The sequence below is a fragment of the Solea solea genome, chromosome 1 (assembly GCF_958295425.1).
Source record: "Solea solea chromosome 1, fSolSol10.1, whole genome shotgun sequence".
Lineage (NCBI taxonomy): Eukaryota > Metazoa > Chordata > Actinopteri > Pleuronectiformes > Soleidae > Solea > Solea solea.
Genome location: NC_081134.1, coordinates 27,315,135 through 27,327,837, shown reverse-complemented (window position 1 = coordinate 27,327,837; position 12,703 = coordinate 27,315,135). Strand labels below are relative to the sequence as shown.

The 12,703-nt window shown below is 42.1% G+C and overlaps 2 protein-coding genes across 2 annotated transcripts; one reads left to right on the top strand and one right to left on the bottom strand.

The window, feature by feature from the left end:
• Positions 1-1,243: 1,243 nt before the first annotated feature.
• Positions 1,244-3,454, bottom strand: crygn2 (crystallin, gamma N2). Its single transcript, XM_058638830.1, has 5 exons — positions 3,349-3,454; positions 2,640-2,731; positions 2,134-2,290; positions 1,717-1,862; positions 1,244-1,499 (listed from the first exon to the last, which is right to left on the bottom strand). Exons 1-5 carry the CDS (start codon positions 3,367-3,369, stop codon positions 1,364-1,366), a joined length of 552 nt encoding a protein of 183 aa, XP_058494813.1. The 5' UTR covers positions 3,370-3,454; the 3' UTR covers positions 1,244-1,363.
• A 1,026-nt stretch (positions 3,455-4,480) lies between these two features.
• Positions 4,481-10,865, top strand: eci2 (enoyl-CoA delta isomerase 2). Its single transcript, XM_058623896.1, has 11 exons — positions 4,481-4,684; positions 5,300-5,361; positions 5,474-5,577; positions 8,195-8,293; positions 8,366-8,551; positions 9,100-9,169; positions 9,250-9,349; positions 9,422-9,542; positions 9,620-9,709; positions 10,131-10,274; positions 10,364-10,865. The coding sequence occupies exons 1-11, from the start codon at positions 4,626-4,628 to the stop codon at positions 10,517-10,519; spliced, it is 1,191 nt and encodes a 396-aa protein (XP_058479879.1). The 5' UTR covers positions 4,481-4,625; the 3' UTR covers positions 10,520-10,865.
• Positions 10,866-12,703: the final 1,838 nt, after the last annotated feature.

Sequence of the window (12,703 nt, the reverse complement as noted above, 5' to 3'; positions counted from 1 at the left end):
TCAACAAAAACACCAGTCCCGTCAGAAAGTTAAAGTTAAAGTTAAATATTCTTCCCAACATTAAGAAAACTAAGACCATTTTTAAATTATGGCTTCAAAGTGACCTTTCAATCTTTGGTAGAGTGTTATTGTCAAAAGATGAAGGTGTATCAAGATTAGTTTATCCTGCTTTGTCATTTTTTGTTAGTGATATGTTCTGCAAAGAAATCATAATTTATTAAATTTGTGTGGAAAAATATGAGACATTGCCTCAAAAAATAAATTCTCAATTTAGAGAGAGCAGAAGGAGGATTGGGCGTCTTAGATTTGATCAGTTTTTAATTGCACCTTTAAGATCAAATGGCTTAAGAAATGTTTGGAATGTCCGAAATCGCTATGGAATTTTATACCATATAATATCTTTAAAAATTTAGGTGGCTTAAAATTTCTATTGGGATGTAATTACTCCATTTCTAAATTGCCACTAAAACTCTCAAAGTTTCATCAATAGGCTTTATTGTCTTGGAAACTGTGTTATGTTCACAACTTTTCACCACATAAAACTTTTGGAATAACTGTGAAAAAAAAGCACTTAGCAAAGTGTTAAACCGCTGCCGGTCAAGTTAACGTCGCACATTAACGTAAAGATTTAGTTTTAGTAACTTCCGTATTGGCCGGAAACAAATCAAATAATCCAATCACCACTTCCTCTCCTGTGAAAGCTTCAAAATAAAAGCATCAACATTCGCTATGCTGTGACTTATTTCCCTTTTTTATAAAAAAAACTTAATTCCACTTATTATAACATTTTTTATCAGTTACGTCATTAGAAAGGTCACTTTATTATTGAAAGTTTTACTTCACTACATAAATGTTTGAGTCTGTTAAAAAACATAATAAATTTGAAGAATTTTATGTTCACTAGTGCAAAATCTGTGTGTGTGTTTAGTAATTGTTGCTTTTTAGAATTCTGTGTGTTGTGTGTGTGGGATTCTGAAATGTCCTTAAACTCAGGAACATTATCACTTGTTTAAATTTGGGATCTTACAGTCAGAATTGTGTAGACAGACACACACACACTTTTTTGCAATTTATAGATTATAATAACTTAACAAAAACAAAACTTTATTATTGAATTAAAACCTGCAGTTATTTATGTAACTACAGTAACAATAATATAGTAATAATAATATGCTATCCATTAAACTACACCTTTGGGTTGTGACCATGTGTTGTTCTATTCAGAAAAACCAAAAACAAAGTGTTTGGTAAAAAAACCTGTTTTCTTTTATTCTCCTGGAATTCATTAAAGGTACATGATGACAGTGGTGGGAGGGGTCAGAGCAGAGGGGGGCGGGGTCTAAGGAGTCTGAGAGGCGGTGCCTCAGAAGTAGTTGGCGACTCTGCGGATGGACTGGATGTTGGGGTTCTGGGCCTGCCACTCGTTGTGGCTGCAGTAGTGACCGCGCTCCACCACGTACATGCGGCCTCGGAAGTTTGGCTCCTCGTACATCACCCAGCTACACACACACACACACACACACAGATAATATTTACTGTTAAACTGTCCATGTTATAATGGTAGTTTATTTTCTTGTAGTATTTGTTTTAAATTAAATTAAATTAAATTAAATTAAATTAAATTAAATTAAATTAAATTAAATTAAATTAAATTAAATTAAATTAAATTATGTGTGTGTGTGTGTGTGTGTGTGTGTGTGTGTGTGTCACACTCACGCTCCATCTCCGTACACCTTGACAGAGTTGATGCAGTTCTTGGAGAAGCCGCGGCTCTGCAGGAAAGGACAGTCGTCGCACATCTCCACGCACTGACCCGAGAAGTTACCGGCCTCAAACAGCTCGATGCGATAATGTTCACCGTGCTAATGTGGAGAACAACAGTTACTACTCTGTCCACACCGCTGTGTCCACAACTAGCCCCACCACTGAGCCACTGTGGCTCAATCCTAACTTAATACTTTTCCTTCTAAAGCTGAAGAAGAATCAGAAAATGACTTTTGACGCTTAAGTAAAGTAAAAGACTTTAGCTTCAGTAATATTATTGATCACATACTTTAAAGTGATTTATACACGACTGAGAACACATTAAAGACATGTCACGCAGCAGGCGTGCGTCACATGTCATGTGCTCACCATGCGGATAGGCTTGCAAGAGCCCATGTGATCATTGTGGGAGTTCCACCTCTGGAATTCTGGATATTCTCCATGCTCCAGGATGTACTGCTGACCCTTAAAGTCGGGATGATCGTAGCAGATCCAGGCGCCGCTTTCCACGCGGATGGAGTTCACCCTGAAAACAACAACAAAAAGTCCAAAAGATGCTAAGCTAACATGACGCTACTTCCTTCACAATAAGAGTCTTTACAGGGGAAGTCGTTTTTCTTCCACCTGCTTAAAGGACGAGTAAGAATGACTTGGTGACCTCTAGTGGTGAAAGTGCATATTACCACCCTAACCCTGGGTGGAGCTACCCATCTGTTTTGGTCAGTAACTCCGCCCACATCCCTCAACCAAAATCTTTTATCCAGTTATCTTTTTTTAAATTCACTAATTTTTATTTTGAAAATCCAGCATTGTCACCACTTCACTCAGCTTCAGTGGTGACAACATGAGTGAGAAACACATTTGTTTCCTCTTACCTGTTCATGAAGCCACGGTCCTGAAAGTTATCACAGTCACCTCTGACCTCCAGCTTCCTGCCGGTGAAGCACTTCCCCTCATAGAAGGTGATCTGCAGGGTTTAAATATCAATATATAAGTTATTAATAATAATAATGATGTACATTTGTCTGAAAACATCAGGCAGCAGCAAAATAAAGGAGAATTAATGTCTGTTAATATTTTAACATTAAAGTGACTGGCGTTTGTAAACCACTCACTCTCCCACACCAAAGTCCATAGAGAAAATCAGTGATTTTAACATCACACACACAGGAGTTGTTGATCCACTGCTGCCTCCATCACTAAGTTCAAATGTCTTATTTTGTTCATTCATTAAAAACCCTTCATTCAGATTGACCTCAGTGACACTAAGTGTCCCCGCAGCTAAAATCACTGACTTTCTCTATGGACTTTGGTGTGGGAGAGTGAGTGTTTTACAAAAGTCTGTCTAACAGTGAGATAAAGACGTGAACATGTTCTTTAAACATCATAGACTTAAACTGACACAGATTTCATTCAACAAGGCTTTTGCTAAAGGTGTAATTCAGTGCTTTAACCTGATAAAAACGTTTTAAATGATGTATAAATGACAGAAAAGACAATTAAAAGCCGAAATAAAGTGTAAGCTGATACAGTCATCAAAACAAATCTCAGTCAATCATCAGTGGTTTTTAGTTCTGCACTCACCTTTCCAGAGTACTGCGACATGTTTGTCCTATAGGTGTTGTTCGACCTGTCACTCAACCACACACGCGGTGTAAGAGAGGAAAAGTTGGACACCCCTATATATACATGAGAGGGGGGGTGAGCCGGGGGCGAGCGAGGGTGAGGGCCAGGCCCATAACAAAAGAGGAGGATGAAGAGGTTTGTGCTGACTCCACACTTTCTCTTCATCTGTTGCTGAGTCTGCTCTGTGTGTGTGTGTGTGTGCTGTTCTCAATAGCTTTGCAGGGTCAGTGATATTGGACATACCCTGTTTCTATGGAAACGGTGGCAGGAAACATCCACACACAAACATTCAAGTTAAGAATATAATAACAACAACAGTCATTCATTTGGTATGACAGTAAGACACAGTAACTGGGGTAGAAAGTATCATTAGTTTAACTTGGATTATGTTTCAAACAGAAGTCTCTCCCACACCAAACCCCAGAGAGAAAATCAGTGATTTTTAGCTCACAGGGACACAGGAGCTGCTGGTCCTCTGCTACCTCGTGTGGTCACTTTGTGTCACTGAGGTCAATCTGAACAAAGGATTTCAAACACTGAAGTGACAAAATAAGACATATAAACTTAGTGATGGAGGCAGCAGTAGATCAACAACTCCTGTGTGCTGTGATGTTAAAATCACTGATTTCTCTATGGACTTTGGTGTGGAAGAATGAGTGGTTTATTCAGTTTCCTGTTGAAAAAGTCTGTCTAACAGTTAGAGATAAAGATGTGAACACGTTCTTAAAGTTATCGTAGAACAGAATGGTATTTTATTTACATCTAAATACAGAGAAGTGATCAGCTGATAGATCACTTACTCATTGAAACCAAACCTCATTGGAATAAGTCAGTAAATTGATTCAGTAAAATAAGACTTGATGTGTTTTTGTTGATCTTCAGGGTTTGGTCGTGAATTCAGCTGCAACTGCAGATAAAAAATATAAGACGTTTATCATCAAAAACAGCCTTTATTGTCGCTCACTGTTGCCCCGCACTGTGATTTCCGCCCAGAGAGCACAGAGGCGGGACTGCGTCTTTAAGCGCGCGCTTTCATTGGTTTGTAAAAAAAACAAACTGCTGTCAAAACTGAAGCCAATCAGAGCAGCAGACGTCGGAGTGGGCGGGGCAGCGGTGTAAACAGGTCTACTGCAATTTGCAACTAAACTAAAGCTAAGCTAAGCTAAGTCTCCTCCACGGAGCCCGCCCTCTCTGACCCTCGGACTCTTCCGCGGACTCTTCCGCTCCACGGTTAAATGGCCGCCGTGACTCTGCGCTGCTGCTCCGCTATGTGGAGTTCAGTCAAACTGAGGAGGTGAGACATGTCCGCTAATGCTAATGCTAACGTGTCCGCTAATGTCCTCGCGGTCACTGCGGTAACGACAGGACGCTAATGTTAGCCTGCGGGCTTAGGTCAGGCTCGGGTGTCAGTGAGAAACGACACAGGCTAACATGCTAACTTGTCAGTCAAGTTACCTCAGTGATAAAGGACAAACACACGCACACACTCACACACACACACACACACACACGGAGGTGTCGTCCACACCTCCTCGTCCTCTGTCCTTACTTCCTAAGTTCTTTTCTTGTCGGGTGTTTTTTTGTTTGTTTTTCTTCAGTTTGAGCCTAAAGAAAACGAACAAACCTGAAAGTAAACAGACAAAATAAATATCTTTAAATAAAGAATTAAAAGTTTAACGTCTGATGTAAAATAAAATGTATAAGATTTAGATGATTTAAACATTTGGAACAGTAAATAATTAAAAGACAGTGTATAAATATATAATGTATAATCTATATATTATTTGGTTTAATTCATACACAACTTTGTTTCAGGAGATCATTTCTGAGTTTTTTGAGTTAGTTAATGTGTTTTTTTTGTTTTTTTAAATTAAAGTTAAACAACCATAAACATGTCCTGTGTCTCCAGCTTGATCCGTGTCTGTCCTCTGTCCACACGTCAGCTTCACACCACAGCCTCTGCAACAATGGGTGAGAATCATTGATCTGTTCTGTTGATCACTAAAAACTGATAACTCTCGTATTGATGAGGCCACTGTGGTGTGTGTGTGTGTGTGTGTGTTACTGTGTGTGTGTGCTGCAGGTGTGAGTGTGCAGCAGTTTGAGCAGGCGAAGAACAAGCTGTCGTCTCTGCAGACAGATCCAGGAAACCAGGTGAAACTGAAGATCTACGCTCTCTTCAAACAGGTAAACAAGCACGTGGAAACACCAGAAGGGTATTGCACAAAACCAAGATAAGGGATTAAGCCGGGATATGTTGGTTATCCTGGCTGAATTTAGCCTTAAGTCGGTTGCATGAAAGCAGCTCAAACTTAACCTGGCCAAGTTACTATGGTGATTTATTCTCTGCAGCTAGCCTGCTCCAGACCAGGCTAACAGCCAGGCTAAGATTAATCCTAGAGATTCACCGGTATTTCCACCGTCAATCCCGCGTGGAATTAATGTGTTTTACAGCATGTCCATGGTCTTTATAGGTATGTTGCATCATTTTAATTATCATTTAAATCTGTTGGCTGTTTGTAATTGCAACAGTCTTTTTATATTGATTCAAGTGGTAGTATTATTACTCCGGCCAAGTGTTATATTGCTATGCTAATGAAGGCTGCTTGTCAAATTGCCATCAGAGGTTTCATAAATATGTGTTTTATTGCAGTAATTGAGATTACAAAACACAGCTGATGAAGTTGTGTTTTCAATGAAATCTGTGACGAGGGCAATATATTATAGGCCAAACTCCCATTCACCTGTTCCCTCTTGCCCTTTTTTGGAGGATGTACTGGATGAGGAAGCCCTAATCCTCAGACGAGCATTTAGGCATGAAAGCATCTTCTCTTTTACATTCTGCTTTACATTCATGAGAAAGGGAGGACACCACAATGTTTTCTAGTTTAATTTTCTTTATTTGGCTGTCCTCATTTGTCTTGGTTGCTTGGATCCTGGTATGGAGAGAGCAAAAGCAACAAAGATTAAAACACTGTATTGCAGTTATGGTTACTGTGTGCACTGAAATACTCACTTCTCTTTCTAGTTTCTGGATTTCCAGGTCCGGTTTCCTGAGTGTCCGGCATTTAATCTCAAGATCCAGCTCCATTTCTTAGAGCTTTCTCTTCTTGAGTGTGATTTTAACATCTGCCATCTGTCTCTCCAGGTGCTTTACATATAGTGTTCTGACAGTTTGTGACGTTTGTAAAAGAAATGTCAATTAGCACAGCAGGATTTGTGCATATGTAGATTTACTTTGGCCAACACTCACAATGTTACCAGGCTGCTGAGGAGACTGTGCAGCATCTGGGTCCTGTTGCACATATTTTCTATTAGCACCACATCACTGACTTCATATCCTTTATGGACTAAATAAGCAGGATATTTCCATAAAATTGACAGATCTCAAGCCTTCTGGAGTCCAGTGACACAGTCTCCTCAGCTGCAGAAGTGAATTCTGCAGCTGCAGATGTGCCTTCCCCCTGCCATATACAAACATGTATTGAGAGAACTTGAATTAAGATTTCACAGGACATACCAAGCCTATGATTTCAATACAATGTACTAACCGGATCATCTTCTGGTGGCTCCAGAAGTGTAAGTGTGTTCCCAGACACTGCAAGGAAATCCAAATTCAGACAGTATAATATATTTATTTGATTGTGTTCTATGTGCAGTAGTACTGCAATATGTACCTTGTATGAAGCGGACAGTTTCTGTGGCTGGGACAGAGTCTGTTACTGTCCCTCCCTGGATCCCCTCCATCACTGGCCTCCCTTTATTTAAATGGAGTGCCAGTTCCTCCGCTGGGGTCATATCCTGGCTTGGTGGGCCGTCCCCTGTGCCAGTTTTATGGAATTTTTTTTATTTTTTACTGCTACAATCATACAGACATTCACCATATCAGCAGACACCTAAACTATTCACCTCATTTGTTCACTGTTATCTACTTTAAAGTCACTTACCAGCCTGAAAAATGTTCTTATATTTAATTTTAACTTGCTGCCAGGTCCTTTTATGGCCAGACAAGTTTGTGCATTATGAAGGATAGAAAGATAAAATAGATAAAAACGTAACATGAGAAAAATAGATTAAATGACACAGCGGCCGTAAAGCATGACGCGCGACTTTTGTCCATGTTCTCATCGGTGATTCTGTGAGCGATCGCGAGGTCTATTTAAGTATGCCGTGAACACGCACTTATCCCATCTATCTTCACCTGGCTTAACATAGCCGCGCCTTCTCATCCTGGTTCGGCAAACGTGCAACCAATTAAGCCAGGATGAGCCGAGCAGACTAGTTAAAGCCGCGCTTGCTCAATTATCCTGGATTTCTTTATTCTAGTTTTGTGCAATACCCCCCTGGACGTCATGTGACTTGTGTTTGTTTATGCCGCCATGTTGGCAGGAGGTTTCACTGTCACTCTAAATCCACAGAGCCTGACCCTCTGGTGGTTTTCAACAGTATGGAAACTGCAGCATTATTACGATAAACTTTCCCTCAGCCCTGAGAACACTGACACTTAAAAGCACAATAAAAGCACGTCAGAATAACGACGCTGACGTAAATATCCAGATTCTAAAGATTTGAAGCTTTTATTTATTCTTCTGTGTGAATGTGTGAAGATATTTTGGACTCACTTTCAACTGGATCTTAAAAACCTTTCACTAAATTATTATTTTACGTTCACAAAGTTCCATCTGTTGTTTCTTTGCTTAAATGATGAAGAAGAAAGTGTTTTCTGGAGCTGAATTTCTGTTTTTAAAGAGAAAGAGAGTAAAACTAACCTGTGTGTGTGTGTGTGTGTGTGTGTTTGTTTCAGGCCACTCAGGGTCCCTGCACCACACCCAAACCTGGAATGCTGGACTTTGTGAACAAGGCCAAGTGGGATGCGTGGAATTCTCTGGGCTCCGTCTCACAGGTCCAAACATGACAGGACTCACATGCTCTGTGTTCGTGTGGAATCACCCTTTAATCATGTCAATCCTCTCAGGATGACGCCCGGCAGCAGTACTGTGACCTGGTTGGCTCCCTGGTGGCGGCAGAAGGACCGAGTTCCGCCCCGGCGGCTGCAAAGGCTGCTGGGACGACGTACGCCACCCTGCTGGTGACGATGGAAGATGACATCACCACCATCAAACTGAACCGACCGGGCAAGAAAAACGCCATCACCACACAGGTGAGGAGGCAACTGTCGACCACAGGGCGGCAGTGTGGAGTCCAGCTCCACTCAGTGTCCAAGACAGTTCAGGTCTTTCATGCTGCTGAGACACAGGGAAACAAAATGGCTGCCAGCAGAAACAGGGAAAAAAAAGATTTGATTCACGTAACAAAAAATCTACGTCAGTTTAAGTCGACGATATCTACGTCACGTGATCGTGTCTTTATCTGCGTCACATGACCGCGTCTTTATCAGGAGTTGTTGATCCACTGCTGCCTCCGTCACTAAGTTCAAATGTCTTATTTTGTGAATTCGGCATCTTAAATATTTCATTTAGACTTAACTCAGTGACAAAAAGTGACCACACGAGGCAGCAGAGGACCAGCAGCTCCTGTGTCCCCGCCAGCTAAAATCACTGATTTTCTCTATGAGCTTTGGTGTGGGAGAGTGAGTGGTTTAACAAACACTGGGCTCTCAGCAGCAGGGGGCGCTCAAGGTATCAGCTCAGACTGACCCTTTTAAAAACCTTGAACTGTCCCTTTAAAGTGTGTCATGTTTGTCTTCAGATGTACAGTGAGATCATCGCAGCTCTGGAGCAGGCAGCAAAAGACGACTCAGTCATCACTGTTCTAACAGGTAGACACACACACACACACACACTCACATGTGTGAGAGTGTGTACACTCTCACACATGTACTCACACGCTCTCTCTCAGGAGCAGGTGATTTCTACTGCAGTGGAAATGACCTGAACAACTTCCAGCTCAAAGATAAAGGTGTGGAGGAGATGGCCAGAGATGGAGCAGAGCTGCTCAGGTCAGTTTCATTGATTGATTGATGACTCTCAGCTCTGGTCATTTCTAATCCCCCCCCCCCCCCCGTGAACAGGAAGTACGTCAAAGCCTACATCGACTTCCCAAAGCCTCTGATTGCCGTGGTGAACGGTCCGGCTGTTGGAATCTCAGTCACATTGTTGGGACTGTTTGACCTGGTGTACGCTACTGAGAGGGTGTGTACACACACACACACACTCACACTCACTCACTATGTACAACCTGTAATTGCAATGTGTGTGTGTACATGCAGGCTACGTTCCACACTCCGTTCAGTCAGCTGGGTCAGAGTCCTGAAGGCTGCTCCTCCTACATCTTCCCCAAGATCATGGGCTCTGCCAAGGTACACACACACATATTATTCTCAAAAAATAAAGTTTAGGCTGGAAGTGAGTCACAACATTGTGCTCAGATTTTGCTCTATATTTGCCTCTTATACTGCCCCCTGGTGACAGACTGAATATACATCTTATTGTTTGCGTCCCTCTCATATACAAAGTCTGGGAAACATTCAGGTGTTATACTTTGAAGTGCCACCAGGTGGAGCTGTATCTTTCCAGTCATGATTTAAATGGATGTGGTTGAAGTTTCTTATCGATGACGTTTTAAAGTATAAACTTTATAACATCTTTTTCATTTTGTCTCATCAGTTTTACTGAATCCTTATTTTAATCTAACAACGTTATTTTTACGTTCATCCCTCAACAGAAGCTAAACTCGCGTCTGTGCATTGTTTTAATAACAATCTGTGTCGCCCCCTGCAGGCCAGTGAGGTGCTGCTGTTCAACAAGAAGCTATCAGCGGTCCAAGCCTGCGAACTCGGCCTCGTCACCGAGGTTTTTCCCGACAACAGCTTCCAGACGGAAGTGTGGGGTCGCCTGAGGTCGTACGCTAAGCTGCCGCGCAATGTAAACACACACACACACAGCTGTAATAATGTCTTTTTTTAAGAAAAACCTAGTGAATGAACGTGGCCCCGCCCCCTCTTGTCTGTCAGAGTTTAGCGTTGTCCAAACAGCTGATCCGCTCAGAGGAGAAGCAGCGACTCCATGCTGTCAACGACGCAGAGGTGGAGCGACTGATGGAGCGCTGGACGTCAGACGAGTGCGCTAACGCCATCATGACCTTCTTTCAGGCCAGGGCCAAGCTGTGAGGGGGCGGGGGCGGGCCATGTGACAGGATCACTTAACATCATCATCATCAGGAAGTTTTCACCTCAGGAGAAGCTGCTGCGACTGCAGGTGGGAGTGGCCTAAATGCCCGGGCAGTGACATCACAGACTACAGCCAATCACAGCATCCACTGTCAAACCCGTGTAGAAAAACAGTTTTCACCAAAGCAGCTGTTGCTAGGTAACAAGAATAGATTAACATTGACACGGTGCTAACATTAGCATGCTAACAACACGAGGAGGGGGAGGAGCTGAGATTTTCACATGAAGGAAACGTCTGTGCCTTTTTAAGTGTTTTTCTGTTTAAATAAAAACAAACAGTTTCTGATGTTTGTTTGTTTACTGACTCACTGGTTTTAAGGCAGCTCACTCGACCGAGCCAGGGCTGCCTCTCTTAGTTTTAGGTGTCATAGACACAGGTACACCTAAATAAAATTAAAACACAAATAAATGAATAGGATTTCAATGAGGGACAACATGACTTCAGATGTCTGTATGACCGGCCAAGTGAACCTTATGGTGCATTTCCACCGGCTCTACTCACCTTAAACGCACGGTTTAAGTAGCGCTTCCACTAGCACAGTACCTGGTACCAGGTACTAAAAATAGTACCTGCTCCAGCGAGGTTCCAAGCGTGCTTAAAAGCGGGTACTATGCGATGATTGGTCAGACTGCTGGCCACTGACTGGCCAGAGTCCCATCACAGGAGGAGGCGTCCCACAGAAATCAAGCTGAACAGCGCCAAACTGTAGAAGTCCCCACAGTTTCACTCAGCCATGCAATAATGACTCTGCCCATGTTAAGTAGGTACTTTTTTGTAGTGGAGATGCAACCTAATCGTGCCGTGCCGAGGCGAGTAGAGCCGGTGGAAATGCGCCATTAGACTATAGACTCCTAAAATCTTCTAATTTAGTCCATCAATGTCTTGGGAAGCTCTTGGAGACTGTTGTGTTATTCGGGAGTCAGTTTTTGTGGGTCTAAACATATCCGTAGGGATCCGTCTTTCTTAGTACTGTATGCCAGGCTGGAGCACCAGTCAGTGCGCTGTTCGACTTTCCGCAGTACATCCTGTTCAACAAGTTTATTCAGTTCCTCTTGAAGTTTATCTTTGATGTGGATGCTGCATTTCCATGGAGGGTCTATGAACGGCTCTGCATCTTCTTTCAGGATGAGTTTTGCCGCCCCTGTGAAGTTACCTATTTTGTCGAACTGATTTGGATATGCTCTTTTAAGGTCCTCACAAGTCGTTATTTTCAGCATTTTCTTCTGTGGTTTGTCTTTTTTGTCATCATGCATTTCACCTTTTATGGTGTCTACATGCACAGTCACCAGATTTAGCAGTTCACTTGTGGGTAGTCCAATTACGGCTGGCCCTGGCACAGCCACAACATCAAATTTTGCATTGATCCATTTGGAGCCCTTGTATTGACATGGAATGTTTATTGTTCCGAAACAGGGAATCTCATGACCGCTGTAGGGAGACAGCCTCATGTTATTTTTCTTCAGTCGTTTGTATGCTCCTGCCTCATTACCATACATTTGTCTTAATGTCCTCAGCGGGAGGGTATTCCCTGATGCTCCTGTGTCTATTTTTAGACAAACTGCATTAAGTGGAGCCTGTGAATTCTAAAGTTTACATTTAATTTGAGTTGATCTTCAAAAAAATTGTTGCACCTGTCGGCTCTCAGCCACAGGCAGGAGAAGGACGGTTTTTCCCTACACGTACAGGGTCGTTGCCAAATTACTATTTTTGAATGTTTTGTTGTACAGCTCTTTGTTTTTCTTTCTTTATTTGCTTATTTTACTCTTACCCAGCATGTGGCGGATCTCTTGGCTCAATATATTTTGTATGATACATGAATAATACTAATAATGAATAAGCTGCGAGTATGCACCTGGAATGTACAGGGTGTCCACAGCCCTATTAAGCGGAGAAAAATAATTACATGTCTAAAGAAGGATGATATAGACGTTGCTATGTTACAAGAGACACATCTTGATGACACAGAGCATTTAAAATTACAACAAGGGCCATTCGGACAAGTATTTTTCTCTTCCTTTACAACAAGAAGTAGGGGAATAGCAGTGTTGATCAGGAAAAACCTACCTCTTATAATATCTGACTGTGTTAAGGGTCTGAATGGTCGCTATGTGATAATCAAAGGT